The sequence below is a fragment of the Trachurus trachurus genome, assembly GCF_905171665.1.
Source record: "Trachurus trachurus genome assembly, chromosome: 19".
Lineage (NCBI taxonomy): Eukaryota > Metazoa > Chordata > Actinopteri > Carangiformes > Carangidae > Trachurus > Trachurus trachurus.
In genome coordinates, this window is record NC_139913.1 from 20,209,470 (window position 1) to 20,231,259 (window position 21,790).

Sequence of the window (21,790 nt, forward strand, 5' to 3'; positions counted from 1 at the left end):
TCTCTTGGCAGATTACCCACAGTCAGCTCTTGCTCTTGTTTTGCCTCCACCTGTGACAGTCAGTCCTCTGCTGCAGCCTCTTTGCAACAAGGAGGGGAAAAACATAGGATAAAGTGCCACTAAGTTCGAATGCTAAAGAGTTGTTTGATGACGGATCACCTCTATGATGTCATGAGTCAGAGTTCAGGTTTAAACCTGTGCTGTTTTTAATACTCCCACAGTGCTGAGCTGCCCAGGCTGAGTCCATCTCCCTTCAGCGTCCCTCCTTGGTCTCCTCGCAGGTATTTGCCGTTCTTACCACGGATGGCGAGGCGACCGTGTTCAAGGAGCTCCAGGGTGAAATCCTCAGGGGTCTCCCCGTCCGAGCACACCAGCCCGGCACTGTTCACATACCAGAACTGGCCTCCCACACCTGCATGGATTCAGATCAAAAACACGGAGTTTAAATAAGAGCCGAGTGGCAGACCAAAAAGAATCAGTCTTGCTGCTTCCTCAGGCCTGTTTGAGTCCTGACCTTTGATATTGTAGGCCCCGTTACAGAACTGCAGGGTGAAAATATCATAGACCGATCTACTGGCATCCAGTGTGTTGGAGTTCTTGTGGTGACAGATGAAGCCGTTCTCTCCTCTGAGGATCAGCATAGGTCGATTGATCAGTTTCAGAGTGAGCTGTTCGTCCTCGCCTGAAAAGGTTTGACAGCATAATAATAAAAAAAAACACATTAGAAGGAGCACAGGAAAAGTCGTAAAGAGCCGAGATACATGAGTGGAGAAGTAGGTAGAAAAAGAAAGAACAAAAAGTCTCTTACCAATGGAGTCACTGACAGCGAGCAGCTGACCGTTCTTCTTGGTGCAGATGTATTTTCCATTGTTAGCTTTTACTGCTACCTTGTGGCCAAGCCACTCAACTGCAAACATGGTGTTGGCCGACCTGCACAAGAGAGAATATAAGACTCTCACATGTTGGGCACACACACGTATAAGATGAAACAAAGTAAAGCAGGTCAACTACGAGAAACAAAGGTTTTTGTAACATCAGAGTCGTCCAGAGGTTTTTGTGGCTGGAATCATGAACTCAAACCAGTGCTAGTATTTGCCACATCATGCAGGCAAGCAGCTTCTCTTTCTCTGAATCATCAGTACTGCTATAGATTTATATTAAAATTCACAACTTACTTAATTTTGAGTTGTATTATACTTTAAAAAAAAAAAGTATATCTAATAAATTAGTTTCTTATGAAGTATTTACAGCATTATTAGAGCAGGTGTTCCCAACCTGAGAACTCCATTTGTCACAATACCTTCATGATTTGCAAACTGGTGAAAAGATGTAATTCAAATTAATAATAATAAAAATAAAACCAAAGTTAATGTTCAAAAACTAATAATTTGACTGTTTTTTTTCTCTCTAAGGCCTGTCACTGTGATGAGCCGATGATAGGACCACATCATGTTCTTTGCTGTTTGCTGTCTCAGTCTGATTGAGCGCTGAAAGATTACACCCATGACAAAACATGTACGAGCATCAAAATGGATTGCTGGTTAGCAACAGGAAGAAATAAAAGGAAAGAGAGTCGGGAGACAGATGGTGAATCGTAAAGTGATCTCCCATCAAACGAAACAGAGCGAGCTCCCCCTGCCTTCAGCTCAGTCCTGAATTTCTCCACTCTAGGAGATAACAAAGGCTCATCTTATCTTCTATTATCTTATGTTCGATGGATATCATTAAAACCAAAAGGGGCTCTGAGATGTTGGGCTGTCATTTGGCCCCCCCGTGTTGTTATGGGGTCGATATGGGTCATTGACATTTTAAGAAACTTTAAAGTAAAGTTACATGTGATTAAAGGATTTAGGTTTGGATGGTGATTTCAGGGCCGTTACTAGGAATTCTAGGCCCCCTGAAAGAATACTAAACTGGGCCCCTTCCCCCTGACTTTTCCACATTTGTGCGTATGTATTATATATATTTTTTTAGCCTACTTTGATGTTAATGCAGCATTTCCCTCTGTAAGCATGAAGGACTGACACAGACGCATACAGTTGAGGATGTATTTCCTCCTGCCCATTCTTTTACTCACACTTCCGTGGCCGTACTCTGGATGCCTCCGTGAGCCACCAGGGCCCAGTAGTTCCCTTGGCTGGTGCGAAACGTGCACTTCCTGGTTTCCTTGTCAATCTCCATCTGAAACGTCTCCATGTCTGTCTCATCTTCCTGATTGGCTGCGAGGCTGACTCCTGCGGAGGGAGCACAGTGAGCACATCCTGTTATTAATACTTGAGCATGAAAAACCTGAGGACTATTTAATGTTCAGAGGAATCCATCCATCAGTCGCCTCTTCATTTTCATTTCCTTTTCTCAACGGCACTGTCCTAAGTCCCCAAAGACGTTTTTTTTATTTATCTTACAGACTCTACAGACGTCTTTTATTACTCCCTGGATTCCCAGTGGCAAGTCGGAAAGCCACAGACAGCCTCTTGCTAATCAGGTTGTATTGTTATGTTTAACTTGGCCCAGCATGAAAGAGATGGTAATCATGTCTGATCTCGGGATGTCGAGTTGTTTTTAACTCCGTTTTGAACTGCACCCTGTGATCTGATGTGCCATTGCACCTTCCTGAGGGTAAATACATTTTTTACTGAATGAACGTCTGGATGCATTTATGGACACAATATACTACGAATAAAACAAAAACACTGAATGTGGCCGTGCAGGAGAATCTTTCACAGACAAGGTAAATATGTAGGATGCCTGTTTCTCACCATAGTATAATAGCTGACACTCTCAGCATTGAGCTCTGTGTAGTTACACTGAGACCACTTAACACCCACGCAGAATTCACACCTTTGACTGACAAACACTTTTTACAAAACAATTATTCTATCATTTACATTGCTAAAACACAAAACAGAATTGGTGTCAAACACAAGGGAAACACATGCACCGACAAGCCCTTCCTTTACAATATGGAATACTTTCTTCCATGTCAACATATTGCTCGACGAAAAACATAAAAAACAATAGTTTGTTTGGCCACTAACGGACAGATTGCAGGGCACTTAATCCCAGAATATCCCTGATACATTTTCTTAATCCTTTAACAACCCTGATCCCCTTTTTTCTCCTCTCCACTCCTCTCAGGTCATCCTTTCCTCCCTTCCTCCCACCCTCCCTTCCCCCACATCCTTCCCTCCTTATGGCTGACCCCCCCACCTCCCACCACTGCTCCACCTTCGGGACCTGCCTATCTGCCCCCTTCACTGCGGGGCACTGATATAATCAGCTTTCGAGTGTTACCCGTCCAATCCCTCAATCCTCTCCATGAAAGAATAAAAGAAAAACATGAAAAGACCAGAGGATTTTATGGTCCACACATAGCAGGATGTACAGATAATTACCAACCCCTCCCATGGAACGGCCATAACAATGAATAATCAAATAAATTCAGTTTGCCACAAAAACTCTACTAATTGGCTTCATTGTTTTAAACCTCTCAAATAGCCACAGTATACCCATTTATACAAATAAACTTACCGGTATATGGAACCAAACTATTGTAAAAAAAATAAATAAATCTGAAATTAAAGAAGTAATTATCAGTACTTGAAAAGTGAAACTTCATCCACTGAAACAATTATTACAGAAACTAATACAACTACTCTAACACAAGTTTATATGCTGAACAGAAACGCGACAAAACATTGTTGCAGTTCTGTGTCCTCATGCAATAACTTAGTAAACTGGCTGCTGAGTTGAAAAGTCAACAATCCTTCTTTACTTTAGACCTGTGAGTGCATTTACTCTTCCATGTGAATTGTGATGTGATCACTTAGCTTCAAAAATCTTTGAAATCTTTGAAGTAAACTGAATGAAATGATTCATTAATTTCCAGCCCTAATGCTCACAGTGACAAGCCTAATATTTTTTTTAGGAGGAATGGTTAATATTTGAAACTAATCATATTTTAGCATTCTAGCGTTTGTTAATGAGATAATCCAATTAGATTTGAAGATATCTGGTCATAGACCAAACCATTATGTGCAACAACAAGTCAGACTTTTGACCTGATGATGGATCATGAGTGTCTGCACAGTTTCATTGAAATCCATCCACTGGTTGTTGACATGAGTTGAACCTGCCTGGAGCCTTGCATTGCTAAAAGCAACATGAGACAATATGGCTATATCGCCTGCGTATCCATAGTGAGGTCAAGAAAGGTTACAACATATTTTATGGTGATGTGCTGTTGGTATATTGCTGGTACTAAACCTGTGATTCACTCCAGTGGTTCAAAGCCACTGATGGATGCATGCATATAAATTACATATGCATAATGTAACACTGTACAGATTCCCATACCACTTTGTAGAGCCTGGTTACAACATAGTTTTAGCAATTCTATTTTTTTTATATTGTGTGTGTATATATCATTTTTATTTTATTCTATTTATTTATTTATTTTTTTTTACCTTTCCTTAGCCATAGATGATGATAGAAAAAACGGCATATTCCAACTGTTTCTATTGAATTGTTTCAGGGTATTTTTTTTCCTTAATTCGATATCTGAGTATAGAAACAGATTGGGGGAGGGAGAAATGAGATGATATGCAACAAAAACGCCATGGAGGCTTTAATCGCACCTTATTCGCACCAGATAAACTAGGAATCGTGAGGTCTAACAACTGGTTAAATTATCATTGATCTTAAGTGCATTTGAAGCATAAATTTCTACTCTTCTCCTCCGCAACTATGCCTGGGGGCCCATCACTCTCGTTCTCTCTCATCCCAACTCAATGTCATGCTTTGTCTACCTATTCCATGTGTCCATTTCACACTAATTCAAGCTAGAAATGATCCTCAGGCCGGGCTCAGCTGGGACCTCACAGACGCTATCTGATAGATGGGAGAAGACGAGACAGAGGAAGGAGAGACGGATGAAGGAGGAAAAAGAGAGAGGGAGAGAGAGGGGACGGGGGAGAGAAAGGCATTAGATACAGTGAAATCCAAGCCAGCAATCTGAAGATATCAATAGCCACGTTGATGACCATCTTTGACACACCGGTTGGTCAAGCATACGAAATAAGATGTTGTCATCATAGCCACGATCACTGATAAACTATGCAGCGGCTGCAGTGGCACACTTTGGATCAGACCCCAGTTCCAGCTCCACTTTCTGGTGTTGTCCTACCTGCAGCCTGCAAGTGGAGCAGGCCTGACTAATCCATCAGCGATAGATGCCTCTGACATCCATTATTAATAGTAAGCTGATGCCACTATCCCCCTGTCCCTTATTTCCCTCTTTCTCCCAATCCTCCATCCTACACGACTGCATGTTGTGTCATTTTTATTTTTTTTTATTTTTGCTTCTTCATTTTTTCCCCCCACTTATCTGTGTATGTGTGTGTGTAGATGCATTACGTGTTGTGTATGTACGTTTATATGTGTGCGTGCATGTTCACATGGGTGTTAATGGAAAGTGTATGTCTTTGGACTATCATTTCTTCTTCACTTTCAGGCCAGAGTGGACCACTTAGACCCCGGGAACACAGGGAGGTGATGAGAGACATGATGACAGATCTACACACACTCACACACATGTACGCACACACACACACACATGCTTGGGCAATATAGAGAAACTCATGGCTGCTGGAAAATACAGAATTGCATTGCATTGTTGTTGTGCACAAAGACTTTTACACTTGTACTGTATGTCTAAATTGAGGATCCTCTTTACTGCTAACCCATTTTCTACACTGTTACTCACGAGCCAACATAACTCTTCTGCGCTAACTGGAGCATGAACAAAGGTGCTAATTTATGTGTAAAGACACAGGCGACATTAGGGAGGACAAAGAGCCCACCTGTCTCCACATATACTTCTATTGTCCCAGAGTCCTTTGAGAGGCCTCGTACACTTGTATCCTCCCTTCTCTGCTTTCCATTCTCCACTTCTGCTCCTTTAATCATCATGTCAGCCTCAAAGGTTGTGTAAAAGGTAATACAGAAGCACTGAACGATTCTGAGGCACTAACATGTAAGTTTTCTGTTTGATTCCACTTTTAATCTAACTTCACATGTCCACTTTACACCTGATATCTTTTTTCTTTTTCAGTGTTACCACAGAAGCACCCTGCAAGCAATTTTATCAACTAACTGCAAACTTGTGCATCTAACAAACTTGTCCAAGGATTAAAAAAAAAAAAAAAAGTTGGCTTCAGTGTTTCATACTTTTGTTTCTTTCTGGATGCTACAGAGATTAACTTGTTATTCTTGAACTGAGATGTAACCCCCCCCCACCACCAAAAAAAAAAAAAAACATAACTAAAAATATCATCTCTTTATTGTGTCTTGCTAAACGCATAATTTTTGCCTTTCTCTTAAACCGTGTGTCCTCCATTCTGCAGCAGCAGCACATACATGCACAGCCACAGACTGCAGCCGGGGTTCAGTGGGTTAGATTAGCAGGTTAGAAGCTGTGGCCCCAGGTGAGAGGCAGCTTGGGTTTCTGAAAGCAGACCCCCCCCCCCCCCCCCCCGCCCCCCTTGCCTTCCAGGAACAGGGGCCAACTTCATCAATAATTCAACACACCTCACTCCAGCACTCACCGCAGCAGGACGGCATGTTTATGTGTGGGTGAGTGTGTTGGAGAAAGATAAAGCGTTTGTTTGTGCAGAACAAGTGTAGGAAGAGAAAAGGGAGAGCGGCAGAAAGCGGGTTGCCACTATTTCTTTGTGTGTGAAATGCACATGTGTGTACTTGTATACATTATAGCTCTCTTCCTATACCGTGTGTTCTACACTTCCACCATATCTCCTCCTCTTCGACCAATCGGTTTACAGTGCTCCTAGTCCTTTGGCGTCTGCCTGGAGCTCCCACTGCTCACCAAGAACAATGAGCAGTTAGAGATTCAATTACATCACCCAGGGCTGAAGTAACTCGACCCTGCAGACAAGAATCTGCAGCCTGCAGATGGGTGTCATGGCCAAATATGCTGACAAGCACTGTTGGTGTACGCTAATCCACCCCAAATCCAGTTTCAAATCAGACCAGAAAACCCCTTTGCCCATCAGTAAAACTCTTGGCAAGTACTCTGAGCTCATTTCTGGTTAGATGTAACGTGACGCTTAGAATTACAATTTTTTAAATTCTTTTTTTCAACTGATCAAGGAAATTCAACCTTGTTTTTGAGAAGAAGAAACTTTGAAGACAATGCGAAGCAGGTGTAATCCTTCAGTAAAGTATTGTGGTGTCGGGCCTGTTTGCCGATCAAATAACGCTCTCCAGCACTCCCTGTCACAAGACCGAAGAGTAAATACATGACACACTATCAACAGAGCATTACTGTACGCCATATAAGTTACCAGCAGCTGTTTCAGTAAGCCCACGGGGCAAAAGCGTTAAGTGTTAACACCATTACCCAACAAAGCCAGGAGGTACATTTGAGAGGTTTTGAAAGGGGAGGGGGTTTCTGAAAAGATCACCATTTATGAGATCATTTGGGAAAGGAAAAGGGAAAACAACATCCTGCTCTCTCAACTTTTTCTATTCCATTTGCTTTTATAAAAACTATAAATTATAACCATAAGACCATAAGACCTAAACTTTACTGCAATTTCAAACTCATTGCAAAATGTTGTTGAAATATCTATTTCAGTAGTTATTCCCAGCATGGGTGTACAATAAATCTGTCATTTAATCAAATCACCCAGTGGTGTAACACTTAATACCAACCGTGCACTAACCTAAATCAGTTGCAGCCCTAAAACAAATGATGTATTCGTCTCAGGTCTCCCAGATGAGCATGATAGTCTCCCGTATCAGCCTCATCTATCTTGTTTTTCCTGGAAAGATGCAACTATTCAGTGTGATGCCAATGCATGTTGATGTGCAGAATACATTACCCATAATTACCACGCATCTCTTATCAGCTGTCAGCCGTTAGAGAGTGGTCTATTGTCTTAACCATCCATATTCAGCGTGTCCACATGCTAATGTGCTTCCTGCGAATTGTAAGATGAGTTTCCTGAAGACGTATCAGTGCACAGTATGTATACATGCCAGTAGTAGTAACCGTAGTAGTTGTAGTATTTACTGGCCCTCTATTTCATTATGTATGTGTGTAGGTCAGATCGTGTCAGCTGAAGGCTCATGTGATCACACCGCGTAGCACCTGAGGTCAAACTCTGCCCATTTAATCAGACTTTTGAGATTCTGTGTAAAACTTTAGGCAATAGTAAAAGTGCACGTGTTGCAGGGTGGGGCGCATGACGTCTGTCTGACTACCTATTTCTCTGACTTGCTATTTCTCCGACTTCCCATTTCTCCGAACATACAGTACATTTCTTTATTTTTGCGTCCATTAGTCCGACCTCCCATTTCTCCGACTTTAGTAACCCTGACCCTAACCCTAACACTGTAGAATAACTCGGATTAATGGGTAGTCGGAGAAATGAGCCGTCTGACTTTTGGGCGGTCAGACTGATGTATGATCCCCTGCATGAATGGGGGAAAAAAAAAAATCTCCTACCCTGTCTTATAGAGACGTATCGCCCATTGGCTGCCATCAGAACCACCTGTGGGTGACTCTCCTCCAGGTCAAACAGTTCGTCTTTGCCCGGCTTGGAGCAGCGTCCAGACCTCAGGGTGCCCGTAGGCCCCATAGGAGACAAGTACTTCCCCTCACAGTCTTTGAAAGCCAGCTTCCCGCACTTCAGCTCTAATGTGTACGCCGTGGCTCTCCCGCTCTCTGTCAACAGCTTCCCATCGTTGCTGAGAAAGCGACTGTCGCTGGTCTTTAGGCAGTACTTGCCGTCCAGGTAGACGAGGGTGAGGAGCGCCGCCACGCCCCAGGGGATGTTCAAATCCATGGCGATCTCGCCGTCCTCCGTGGAGAGGTGGGCGTAGCGCTTGCGGGCCACGGACAGCAGGTTGGCCTGTGGATGCAGAGCCAGGTGCACTGCCCACAGCTCGGTGTCTGCGATGATCTGGGCGAAGCAGGACAGGTAGTCCCGAGAGCCCCCGAAGAAGCGGAGGTGCTGCTCGGACTGCAGGGCCCAGCGACCGTCGGATTGAGCCACGATGAGGAAACGACAGTCTGAATTCTGCCCGTCGGCCTCGCAGGTGACCTTGCCGTCCTTGTCGGAGGCCAGGTAGCGTCCCAGGTGGCTGCGCAGGTAGACAACCTGGGTGTCCTGGGAGTCCTGCTCCAGTGTCCATATCTGCTTCTTCTTTAGGCTGGGAGCCGATGCATTCACCTGAGAAACAAGAAAGGGCATCAATCTTAAAATCTAGTCTAGTCAGGATCTCTTAAGTCTGACAGCTTCACGCCTGCAGCCTCAGCTTGAGTTTGAGTCCGGCACAGATGTACAAGCGCCACAGCTACAACAACAATTATGCGCATGATATGTGATGGTTCCTCTATCGTATGTGCTCTTACCTTGAAGCCAAAGGCCTCTGCAGTGAGGTAGCGACCCTCGTGGTTGATAAGACCAAACTGCAGCATCAAAGGACGGTTCCCATTAGCAGGCATCTTCACCTGTGGATTCAGGAGGGTGAGAGACAGAGAAGGTGAGACAAGTTAGGGATGTGTACAGGAGTGAGGGGTTAGGGGTACGCCTAAAGAGCTGGATTAATGTTTTTCAAAAAGGTGAGAAATAAGGAAGGAGGTGATGTCATGGACACTGATGAAATGCAACTGTTTTAAAAACAGGAAATCAATTCATTAAGGTACAGTATATAAAGCACTCCCATGACCACAAATTCCTTCCCCACCCAAGGCTTTATTATACATTTTTCCAGCCGCAGCCTCCTAATTTACTTACTGTGGTTTTGTGGCTTCCCCTCTGCAGTTTCTGTGGCTCTAATTCCAGCTCCCAGACTTAAGAGGTTTCTTTTCGACAAGCGTCCTCTTGTAATTCTTTCTCTCTCTCTCCCTCCCCTCTCCTCCTCCTCTCACCGGCTCAGACGCTCTGTGGATCGGGTCTCCCAGCTCGCCTCCACCGCTGCCTCTCTTCTCCTTAATCAGGTTAGAAGCAGCAAAGACTTGAGTCAACCTTGATCTCTCTTCAGTCCGCCGTCAAGCTCTCTACCACTGTAGACTAATTTTGTTCTCAACTGCTTATCTCCACTTCTGCAGCCGACCCTCTTCCTCTCCCTCTCCCTCTCTCTCCGTGTCTCCTGTTGAACGGTGCTCTCTCGTCCAGCCTCACTCCTCTGCTCTTGCTTGACTCGTTATTTACCCTGAAAGCTCAATCGCTTGCCCCCCTCCAAGTCTAGAGTTCTTAATTTTTGCCCCCTCCTGTCTCTGGGTCGCATTCAACACTCTGACTTCTGCCTCACCTTCCTTGACGTCCAGGTTCCCTCGTTTCTCAGGCAAAAGTTTGATCAGTGGAGAAGAACATCCGCAGCAGTTCTGCAGATTTTCGGCTATAGTGCATTGAGGGGCTCCTTCACTCTTTCCCCAAACATAAGCCGTCCATCACAACTAAACTCAGCAACAAAGGGTGCTTGCCTCTGTAATCTTAAGCCTCTCTCTGTCGCTTTTTCCTCCCATCCTCTCTCTCTTCTCCCTCACTGCTTTTCTCTAACCTGCCATGTGTATAATCCTGCCTTTCTCTGCCTCTGCGCTTTATTCTGAGCTCTGCACTTCGCCTCTTTCTGTGACACATAAAAAGACAGGTAAGTAGAAACAATACACACACACACACTCATACACACACATGGAGCGCCGGGTAACAAGAGCAAGCCCCATGCCTTTGAGGTAGTTGCCTAAGTGCAGCTCCCCTTACCTGCCTATGCTGGGGATTTGGTTACACACCTTCTCTGATTGCAAACTCTCTGGGTCAGTCCTAATGGGAAACGTGTCTGAGAGGCTGCAGGGACTCGGACTTCACATCTGAATTTGGGAGACGAGCAACGGGACCAGAGATGGCAGGTGTTGTAAAGGCAACAATAACAAGCTAATCAGCATATGGAGGAAGTGCATTTATGTGTGTGTGTCTGTGTGTGTTGTGTGTGCGTGTGTGTGTGAGTAATCAACCTTGCCAATCAGCCTATTATAAGTCTTCTTTGCAGAGTAAACAGACGTGTCTGTTCCTGAATCCATCTAATCCCCAACCCAATCATCCCAACCTGGCTAATCTACCACAACGACCCCTCCCCACTTTTCTAACACACACACACACACACACACACACACACACACACACACACACACACACACACACACACACACACACACACACACACGCACGCACGCACGCACGCACGCACGCACGCACGCACGCACGCACGCACGCACACACACACTCTCCCCCTCCTGCTCGTCAATGGCCATAAACATACACATAGACTCACTGACCCACAGCAACATACATGTCATCACACAGGCACAAAGGTCAGTGGAGGGGCTCAGGGTTTGTAGTAAACACTGCCCATCCCATTGATTTACTCCTCCTGACCTGGACTTGAACTGCTGTGCTTTTACGCAAAAACCTAATTAACCATTCCTGTCGCACACAAAATCACACATAGCCTATGCACAGAAGTGGAGAAATTGTTCCCACAGTGATATTACCACTAAGCACACAAACATCTGTGTCTTAAACTTTCTCATGATAAGGACTTCTAAAAGGGTCTACATTCAGACTTTTTATAGGTAGGCTAGTTGTTATCATATCTACAACTACAACAACCAACTGACAAAAACTAATCACAGGTTACATTCAGTTGTTTTACTAAATGATCATTTTAAACTTAACTTTACTTAAACGGGAAAACTGTGCTTGGAGAAATCTCCCAACAACAGACATGACACCAATGGCAGTAAATATTCTGATTCTGTTACTTGTCTCATAAATCCATTAGGTAGCCTATATTTGTTGTCATTTTTACAAAACAATGTTCATAAGTTATACAATTATATTAATTGTAAGAATTACTGATGGATGAAAGCAACTAAAGCTAGTACTGAGAGGAAACTAAAGAATGTAAATACAATGTTGATACCAGAAACAGTATCAACATGATGAAAATCTTTCATGTGTAGGTCAGTGTCATGTAGTAAACTGCCTCCACATCAGTGTTGAAACAATTCATTTTAATCTTAATGTTTAACTGAACTTAAATGTATAAAGTTTTACTAATAGCAGTACGGTTTTGTACTGGAAACTGTCAAAGCTGTTACAACAATTACAATACAGTCAAGTAGTTTTTAGCTCCAGAGCAACCAAATTTGACTATTTCAGGGAGCCAAATAAAGGAGGAAAAAAAAATCAAACTGCCATTAAATTGTGACAGCTACTCAAAGTGTAATAACAAAATCTGACTGACTTCATCATCCTGTCTGCCACAGGGCTCTGCTGTACGCCGCCCTACAGAGGGCGTCCCTGTTCTGCAGACAGAGGGTCTCACTCGTGTCCCTACAGTCTGGTGAGAAACCTTCGAGCTCATCTCCAACATCTGAGAGTTGGAGGTTTCCTGTCAACATGCTCAAGTTAATTGACTTGACATTTGCTATCCAAAAGTACGACAATAAAGGGGGTAATGGCTGAGTGCAATAAGTTTGCAGTTTCACACACACTTTATCAAATCTATCTGGACAAAAGCAATTTAAAAAACCCCTCTAGTGTCTCTGTATACATGCTTAATGATGTGGATGAAATCACTTCACTCTAAACGTTCACTCTGCTCCTCTACTTAGACAAGCCATCTGATCTCTTACGGGTAAGAGGAGCTGCACTGTGCATGTGTATGTATGTGTGTGAGTATGTGTGCGTGCGTGCAATTTGTTCAGTACTCAACACTCCTTATATTTAAATTAAAAGAAAAACTCACATTAATACATTTGCATCCCCTCTCTTTCTCTCCTAAATTCAATCACAGCTTTACACACAAACATGAATGCATACTTACACACACACACACATACACACTGCAGAGTGAGAGGGGGTGGCACACACAGACACACTGCTCACAAATCAAAAAAGTCATATACTGTTATTGTTATCAGTGCTATTATTTTCATTAGTATCACTATTATCACTATTACTGTACTTCCTCCTCATATGTGTCCTATCCCACGCATCATTAGCTCGCTCTCTGTGGCCCCCGGGGGCTGCGTCATCGTCTGCTGATGCGCCAGCACTCCTGCTGCCGTTGGCACGGTGACGCCTGTCGATAGCCAACCAGATGTTTTGTTCTCTCTCTCTCTCCCTCCTTTTTTTCACTCCTTATTCTGGGACGGTGGCTGTGCCAGGTTCACCGTGGCAACCATGGGATGGTGCTTTAGAAGCCATTACAGCGGTCCTCTGATGACACTCAAATAGCTATCATTACACCTCCTCCAAGGAGACACAGAGGGAGGAGGAGGAGAAGGAGGAGGGAGGGAGGGAGGGAGGGAGGCGAGAAGGGAAAGGGATGAGGCGGGGAAGGAAGGATGGATGGGAGGAGGTGAGGGTGTAAGATAGGAGGAGAGGAAAAGAAGGGGGGAAGGAAGGGGAAAGAGCTGAAAGGTGAATGGTGGGAGAGAGGTTAAGGGTGGCGGGAGATGGAGGGAAAATCAGCAAATTACACAGGCAGACAGGGATGGGAAAGCAAGTTAAAGATATAGTATGTGCATGGAAGAAGGGATGAGGGAGAGGGGAGTGACGGAGGGAGAGAATGGGGAATTCAAAATGACCGTTTCTGAGTTAACAGCCTCCAGCCTTTTTCTACCCTATTAAGTTCTATTCTGCCATTACGTGGGACGGCGGGGTGCTGTCTCATACCCCACAGTGCCCCCCCCTCCCCTTCTCTCACTGACACCTCCTGCTTCACACACACACATGCACACACATCCACAAATAGGCTACACCCCATACTCCCTCTCCTTCGCTTTCTTCCTCCAGTCTTCCTCTCTCTCTCTCTCTGTCTCTTGTTCCTGGTTCAATTCCAGAGGATGTGAACTAAATGAAAGAGAGATCAGCCGGATCACTCCCTGAGTCCACTGGTTGTTCCTGTTGTCACTGTTGCAAAAAAAATCATGCCAAAACAAGCTGTAAGGGGGTTTTTACCTCTTTGTTCACTTCTGTGTCTGTTTCCTTCCTCTCTTGGCCGACACGTTGTTCATCTACTTCTGCGAAAATCAACACATCAGGATCCAAATTTGTCCTTAACACTGGGAATGTGCTGTAATCCAACAGGAGATGTGACTACCTAAAAGAAAATACCAACTTTCAGACTTGAGGGGTAAAGGTTTAAGTTATAACGAGGAAAAAAATAAATCACAGTCCACACTCTTGATCCTTAGATTTCGATCATTTAACTTTTGCAACTTTTACATGAAAAACTGTGGAGAAGACTTTGAACCTCTCACCTTTCTTAGAAATTAGGGGTGACTAAAAAGGTGGATCTCAAAGTTTTTTGTTTTGTTTTGCAGCCCTGTTCAAGATGCTTAGTTAAAAAATGTGACATACATACACTCTTGCTTTTTCCAATGTGACAGTAGCGGGAACTTTTAGGAACATGTGTGTTTTCCTCTTGGCTTCACATTCAGCTTGTTCCATTTTTTTCCCCTCAGCTCCTCATCATCATAGCCTACCTATATTCCCTCGACGCTCCTCTCTTCTATAGCTTCTTTCCTCTTCACACACTTTCAGGTGGGACAGAACAAAGGAAAAGTTTTCAGGTTCCTGGTGTCACACATCCAATCATCTTGCTGTATACATGGGCCTATGTAGTACAAATCCAGATGTGTGGTACCTTTATGTTTGGAGAGGAAAAACAACATTTTATGGTTGTTTCTTTCCCTGCATTTTGAGACACTTGCATCCTCAGTCACAAGTTGACCTGAGAGTCTTTCCGTTGCAATTCCCACAGTGGCCACTAAGGGGCGGTGTCAGCCTTCTCCTGTGGCTCCTTTATAGGCGCCTTGCCTATATATTTTTTGGAGGTTAAAAAAAAAGACACAAGATTGATGCTTGGTGTGTCACTGTTGGTGCCTGTGTGACTGCATAGCGTAGGAGGGAAGGACTTTGGTGCTTTTTAAAATGGCTGCTTTTAATGTGTCTTGCTTTTAGGGAGGTGTGGTGGAGGGAGAGAGGGGGGTGGACTTTGCAGAAACTGAAAGGCGTCAACAACACGTGAAGCTTTATCAACTATAAAACATCAGTGCAATTAAAACGAGGGGGGCGGGGCCGAGTATTTCCCCTGTTTCAATCATTTTCAGTCTCTCGTGCACGAGCCCCTCTCTCCCCCTTGCCATGCAAACCCAATGCAGGCACAACAGGAGCAGGTCTGACCCTCAGTGCTGGAGCCTGGGTGTGTGAAGTGGAGGATATACCTCACTGTTAGGTACATGCACCATCATGTGCTTTTAGTTTCATTGGTTTTCTTGCTTGTTGATTTGATTATAATCAGGGAAACACACGTTTAAGGCTGCAGCGCTGCTCTGGCCGCCCCATGTGCTCCAGCACAGTTCAGTACATTACTCACGGTTTTCTTTAACTTTGTCTGAAACGAGGCCTTTGAAACAGTCCGGATTAACTGATGTATCGCGTTTCTAAAAACAAACCGCCTCTGAATCATTCATTAATTCATATTTTGCTATTACAGTGCTGGTTTGTGTTTTATGGACAGAGCAGCTGCTCTCTCCTCCGCGGTGGTAGGAAAGAGTTAATAACAACGGGCTGAACGTGATGAGAGAGAGGACTCTGTGAAAAACAGCGAGCCAATCCGCGTCAAGATTAACACCTTGCGCGTCTGTGATTGGCCCGCGGCCCGGCCCGTTGTCTCTTGGAGCTCAACACCCACGTGGGGGCACGGACCCTCATCGGAGCCCTCATTGGTTGAGACGCCAGACTCAAGACCCGCCCCCCGCGGGTCTCTCTGTCTGATTGGTCGAACCGTCTCCATCAGCTCCTCCCCCTCCCTTCCCATCTCCCCCTCCGTCCCTCCCCGCCTTGTTTTTCCGTCCGAGAGGAAAGGAAATATCAGGCAGCCGCGCGCCGCTCCACGTCTATCAGGAGGCGCGCGAACTCAGGTCTGACATTTCAAACCGCTCTTCTGTTTTTTAACGGCACAGAAATACGTTAAAAAACAACAACACGATTACTAGATATGATAGTTAACACGGCAGCGAACACGTTTTATTGTCAATTTCCTCGACACGTCGGCTCCGTCTGTCTCTTTCGTTTCTACATTTTCTCCTCATTTTGCAGCGGCCGCTTCGCTCTCCCCCTACACACACACACACACACACACACTGAGAGAGAGAAAGAGGTTCATATGCGTAGTTTTTCAGTGACAGGACCGTTAACCTTTAATGAATTAATTATATTAGGCTACTAAAGATTAACAGGCAAGAGAGCTAAATCACATTTGGTGTGTGAGAGTGTAGCCTCTGGCCCCTATCTATCTATCTATCTATCTATCTATCTATCTATCTATCTATCTATCTATCTATGCTGAACTGAAGAGCCTTATTAAAGGAGTTATTTATATCACAATTGGTAACTAAGAAACGTTAACTATCTGCTTCCATTTCGAGGTAAAACACCTAGAACAAAGTCCAAAACCTGAAACAGTATTGAGCACGGCTGAGATGAACCGCTGTTACAAACAGGTTTGTAGTGGTAAAGGCTAATTGGTTAATCTCAGTCTTTAAACAGTAAGAAAACAGATTTAACAGCACGGACTGGGTGCTGATACTTGGTTTAGTTAATTATTATTAGCACACAAACGCACCTTACCTTTCAAATGCTGTCAGTAGGCCTTTGTACGAAGCTTCATTTGTTTTTACTCCTGTCTAGCAAAATAAGTTAATGGCTACTCTGTCCTCTCAAATAAGAAACCGTGGTTTAATGAGGGACAACAATGAGTAAGCAGGATTTTCAGTTGACACTGTTCAAGATTAAATTGCTGTCAGAAAAAAAATTCACTTTCAGCGAACAGTTACTACAGCTACAACTTGTAAGTTTCAGCTATAGTAACTTGTGTGCCTGACGTTGTTTAACATCCTTCCAGCACTTTTGATCTGACTTTGTTCATTTCATACGATGGTTTTATCCATTGGTCTGGTAGCTGTTGCAGAACAAACTTGTTTTTACTCTCTTTTTCCCCTCTCTTGACTAAATTCATAAATCTGTCTTGGAGCCGAACATGTTCACATATGTTCAATAACGGCATCAAAGAAAAAGCAAAATACGGCGAGTCTATAAAAAAGTGAGGCACCTATGCCACATAAAAAGCTCACAAAACCCTTTAAACTCAAATTGAATTAAATAATGGCTGATTCTTGGTGCCAAAAAAAACGTGTGGGGTTTTCTGCACCATAGACTGACATTGGCGCTCTGTCGGGTTGTGGGAGCCGTGCTGGGAGTGGTTGAATGCGAAGAAAATTACTGTTAATGCAGCGACGCTCAGACAATGAGGTGTTCAGATTTCACAATAAATGACAGTAATTCATCATGTGAAAATGGACGGATTTATTTCAAAAAAACAAAATAGACTCCATGGTAATACAGACCAGAGATAAGTTTACCAGCGTTTGTTTGAGGCTCATTTGTCCTCGTTACAGTGATAAAATAACAAGTCTGCATGACCTGATTTGTCAGCAGGGGGCAGAAATAACAGAACAAACGAACAGAAGCGACCGCGGCCATGTTTGCGTATGAAGACGTCCCGTGGAAATTGTTTTGAGCCACGTTTGTGTCCATCTAATGAATGGTGACCTACATGCTTCACTTATCATCGGTCTCTGACTCCTTAGAGAAATATTGTGCTCTTGGTTTCGCCAAATAATTTTCTTCTAATCAGCGAGTTGTTAACTTTGTTGGTTGGTTGGTTGTTGCTGTTGTTTCAAGGACTTAAAGAGTTTGGATTTACTTTTCTATCATTTTAACTGACCGACCTCTATCACACTTTCAATTATGAACTAATGCTGGTTAATGGTCAGATTAATTATTAGGCTACAGTTTTTTATGTAGCCACCACCATCATGTTCAATTCTTCTTCCTGCGTCCTACAGAGCAACGCCACTGACTCCAGAACGTCCCTCTCCGTCCCTCTCCGTCCCCCTCCTCCTCTTGAATTGTCGAATAATGCGGCTAAACTCGGCTCAGATTGAATCTCCCGTCCATTCAGTTCACCTCAGAATCAAGATCACTCAGCTTTTTCTCGCCTCATCCTCTGCCGGCGCCGTGCTGTGGATTTAGTTTGCTTCTGATCCAGCAGCAGCGGGCGCGGCGGCCCTCGCTGTGTGATGGCTGCGGGAGGGGAGCTGGGCCAGCGGGGAAGGGGGGATACCCCCCGCGTGCGCTCGGCAATTGTTGTCGTGGCGATGGTGGCCATAGTGGTGGTTGCCAGGGAGATGGCGGTTGCTTGTCTGACCTGTCCCCCTCGTGCTGTCACCAGCGTTATTGATGCACGCCGCTGCTCGGCATTGTGGGAGTGCAGGAGGGAGGGCGGAGAGGAAAACGGTTAATGAGTTCAGGAGGAACAGGGACTCTCCCTGCTCTCCCACTCCTCTTTCTCTGGTACTCTCTCTCTCTCTCTCTGTTTCCTCATCACCTCTCTCTCTCTCTTTCGCTCACGCTCTTCCCTCCCCCTCTCTGCTCACTCTCTCCCCCCTCTCTCTCTCTCTCTCCTTCATTTCTCATGGGTGTCTGTCTTGTGCGAGTGTGCATTAAGAATGTGGGTCTCTCATGATCCATCATGGCAAAATGCACTTTCCCTCTCCTTCATACACACACACACACAGAAACATGCACACACGCGGAAACACGCACACACACGCTCGCCGACACACACGCTCGCACACCTAAACGCCATACAGACGGTGCACTCACAAAAACATGTTCTCCCACACCTTTCCTCCAACATATAACTGACTCGCAACCGCTCCTTTCCCCCTCACTTTAAACACACGCACACAAACACACACACATGCTGCCCTGCTGTTATGCCAGAAAGTAGGAGAGCTAGCAAGATTAATAATGACCCCTGACTCCCCACAGACAGACCCAAATATACACAGTTTGGAGAGAGAGAGAGAGAGAGAGAGAGAGAGCAAAGGTAAAGAGCATGAAGGGAAGAACAAGGTGAGGCCAAATGGTGACTAAAAATACACAGTTTACACACAAAGAGAGAGAGAAAATGTATACAGTTTAGAGAGCGATAGAGATGAGGAAAGTAAGAGTGGAAGGAGAAGTGGGAGGCCTAACATGCAGAATTGGTGGAGAGGAGTAGCGACTGTGACAGAGGTTACTGACACCTGGAAACCAAGCTTTTTGAAAACCCTCTCTGGAGTGGATGGATCTGAAACACTGGCTGTGGTCTTCAGTGTGGAAAAGGAAAACGGAGCCTTTAGAAAACAATAATACAAGCCTGATGTGGATGGACACATAAGTACATAAGACATTTTTGTTTCTTTAAGTTTTAAAAAGCTGAAGTAAAAAACAAACTGCTGGATTGGTTATTCTAAAAAGGACAAAGAGCCAGACTTAATTTATAATAGATCTTAGTCTGGGAGACATACACCTGGGTACTTTTATGCTGTGACTTCGCAAAAATGATTTACAGTTCATAAAAAGTCCTTATCGCAACCTGCCAGTTACGCAGCCCCTCAGCTGATCCTCTGTCTGGAAAAAAAGAAACATTTGTGAAAGTTGGAACTTGTTGGATGTCAGAGGGAGTGTAGGGCTGAGGCTGGTGATGAAGGTGAGGGACTGAAGACAGACAGACAGACTGGCTGGCTGGCAGAATAATGCCGGTTGCACACAGACAGGAATCCAGTGAGCTGAGCAGGCAAACCAAAATCCAAACAGGTAAAAAAAAAAAAAAAAGACAAGACTCGGGCTGAGTGTGGCAGAAACAGACAAACAACTGAAGGATGAGAACATGGCAGAGAACTACCACTAACTAGTAGCTGGGGCTTCTCTCAGAGGCCTCCTGAAAAGCCCAACCAACACCTGGAGACATGCTGACAGGCTACATACACATTACTACATTTGTTTTTTAAAGGGACAACGAGGAGTTTTGGAAAAGCAAAGCGTTTTCACCCTACATTTATGAGCCTCCGCGCGCCGGGAAATTCTTTGACCGGCGCAAGACAGACTCATGTTTTCATTCATCAAGAATTAAAGTCAGAGGTTTGAAGACGATCACATACCGTCGTAGTTCCGACCATAAACGGCGATTCGGCGGCGTTATTCTCATGACTCGCCACGAAACCGAAAGTAAAGAAACGCTGGTCGGCTCAACCAGCATTTCCGCCACCACTAATAATAACAAAATAACGATAGAGACAAAACGATATATTTATCGAAAATGGGCCCCACAAGTGTGGGTAGCGTAGATTCATCCACATTAACGTGAGACTTTTTTATAACCAAATAGAAACTCCTCGTTGTCCCTTTAAATGTCCAACACTATGTTTCCAATGAAGATGCTTTTTGGAAACACTTCTTAGTTTGAAAACTTGCATTGTTGCCTGGACTTTAGAAATGATTATATGGACGCCCACAGTTACTATTGCTACTACTGCATCTGGCTTTGTTGTTTCACATGTGCAGTAGGCCTATTTTCTGTAACTAATAAAGTGCAGAGTGGACAAACTACTTCCTGTTTATTCTGTGATACCATTAAAGGAGATTTTGCCTGATATAGAAACAAAATGATAATCTGGATCGAGATAGACACCATTTGAAAAAAAAAAATGGTGGTGCATGTGTGGACGTGGCCCCAGTACTTGTGAGCTCTCACTGGTGCAGTTCAACTTCTGAATTCTTCTCTAACCCTAACATAAATGATAGGAAATAGTAACTTCTCAAACCCATTATTGTAATGTTTTAGGACAAATATAATTCACAATATCACAGTGGACCGTATGCAGCGTAACATTACACCCCTCACCTGCATCGGACCACATGACCAAGTCTTTATCACAAAGCTATGTGGACGACTTCTTCTGAACAGTATGCTCCTGTTCATATTAGTTGTACATGTGGGACTTGGGCTAAAATAACAACTCAAGTGGAGAAAGTCCAGTGAATGTCCATATAAAGAAATCTGTGACAAGCTGATACAGAGAAAAACATTGAAGTGGTCAGTGCTCTTCTTTCGAGGTCAGTCTTCATACACACGGTGTCAGTCTGTATTTGCGCAGAATACTTCATATAAATTAGCAAGATAAGTCGTTTTCTGAGTGCGTGACACTTCTCACTTTCTTAACAGTTCTCCACTGCATCTCTCTCTCTTTCTATCTCTCTCTGTCACACACACACGACTGTGCACAAACACTCTTGGGCTTGCATGCATATGAGTGTGCATGGACACACAAAAACACTCACCGATACCATCAGCAAATGCACAAAGGAGGATGCACACAGGGTTACACACACAAACACTGACTCACACACACACACACGCATAAGCACGGGCATGGATTAATGTGTGCGCCTCAACTATTTCATTTATTACTGTCGGAGGCCTTTTGTGATGAGGGCATTTTTCAGGTTGCTAACCATTATTCCCTCTAGGCCCCAGGCTCCTCAAAAGACCGCGTGCGAGCGTGTATGTGTGTGCATGTGTGTGTGTGTGTGTGTGAGACTTACCCGGCCTTACAGTTACGGTTATAGTCTAACCAAGAAGTCAGATTTTTTTTCCTTCAATTCTTCAGGGGATTCACATTGCCATTTCTGACTGTACTTAATGCTCCCTCCCCATTTGTCAACACAAGCCCAAGCAGCTCGGAGCCTGTTTGTTTTGCCATGAAAGGCTTTTTTTTTTTTGCACCTCTATCATGCCTTGAAAT

General features: G+C 44.3%; 1 protein-coding gene across 1 annotated transcript; it reads right to left on the minus strand.

The window, feature by feature from the left end:
* Nucleotides 1-206: 206 nt before the first annotated feature.
* Nucleotides 207-9,529, minus strand: fscn2b (fascin actin-bundling protein 2b, retinal; the record flags this gene model as incomplete). The annotated part of the gene is made up of 6 exons (XM_083994298.1): nt 207-412; nt 515-682; nt 809-930; nt 2,078-2,234; nt 8,528-9,254; nt 9,437-9,529. The coding sequence occupies 6 exons, from the start codon at nt 9,527-9,529 to the stop codon at nt 207-209; spliced, it is 1,473 nt and encodes a 490-aa protein (XP_083850424.1).
* Between the last annotated feature and the right edge of the window lie 12,261 nt (nt 9,530-21,790).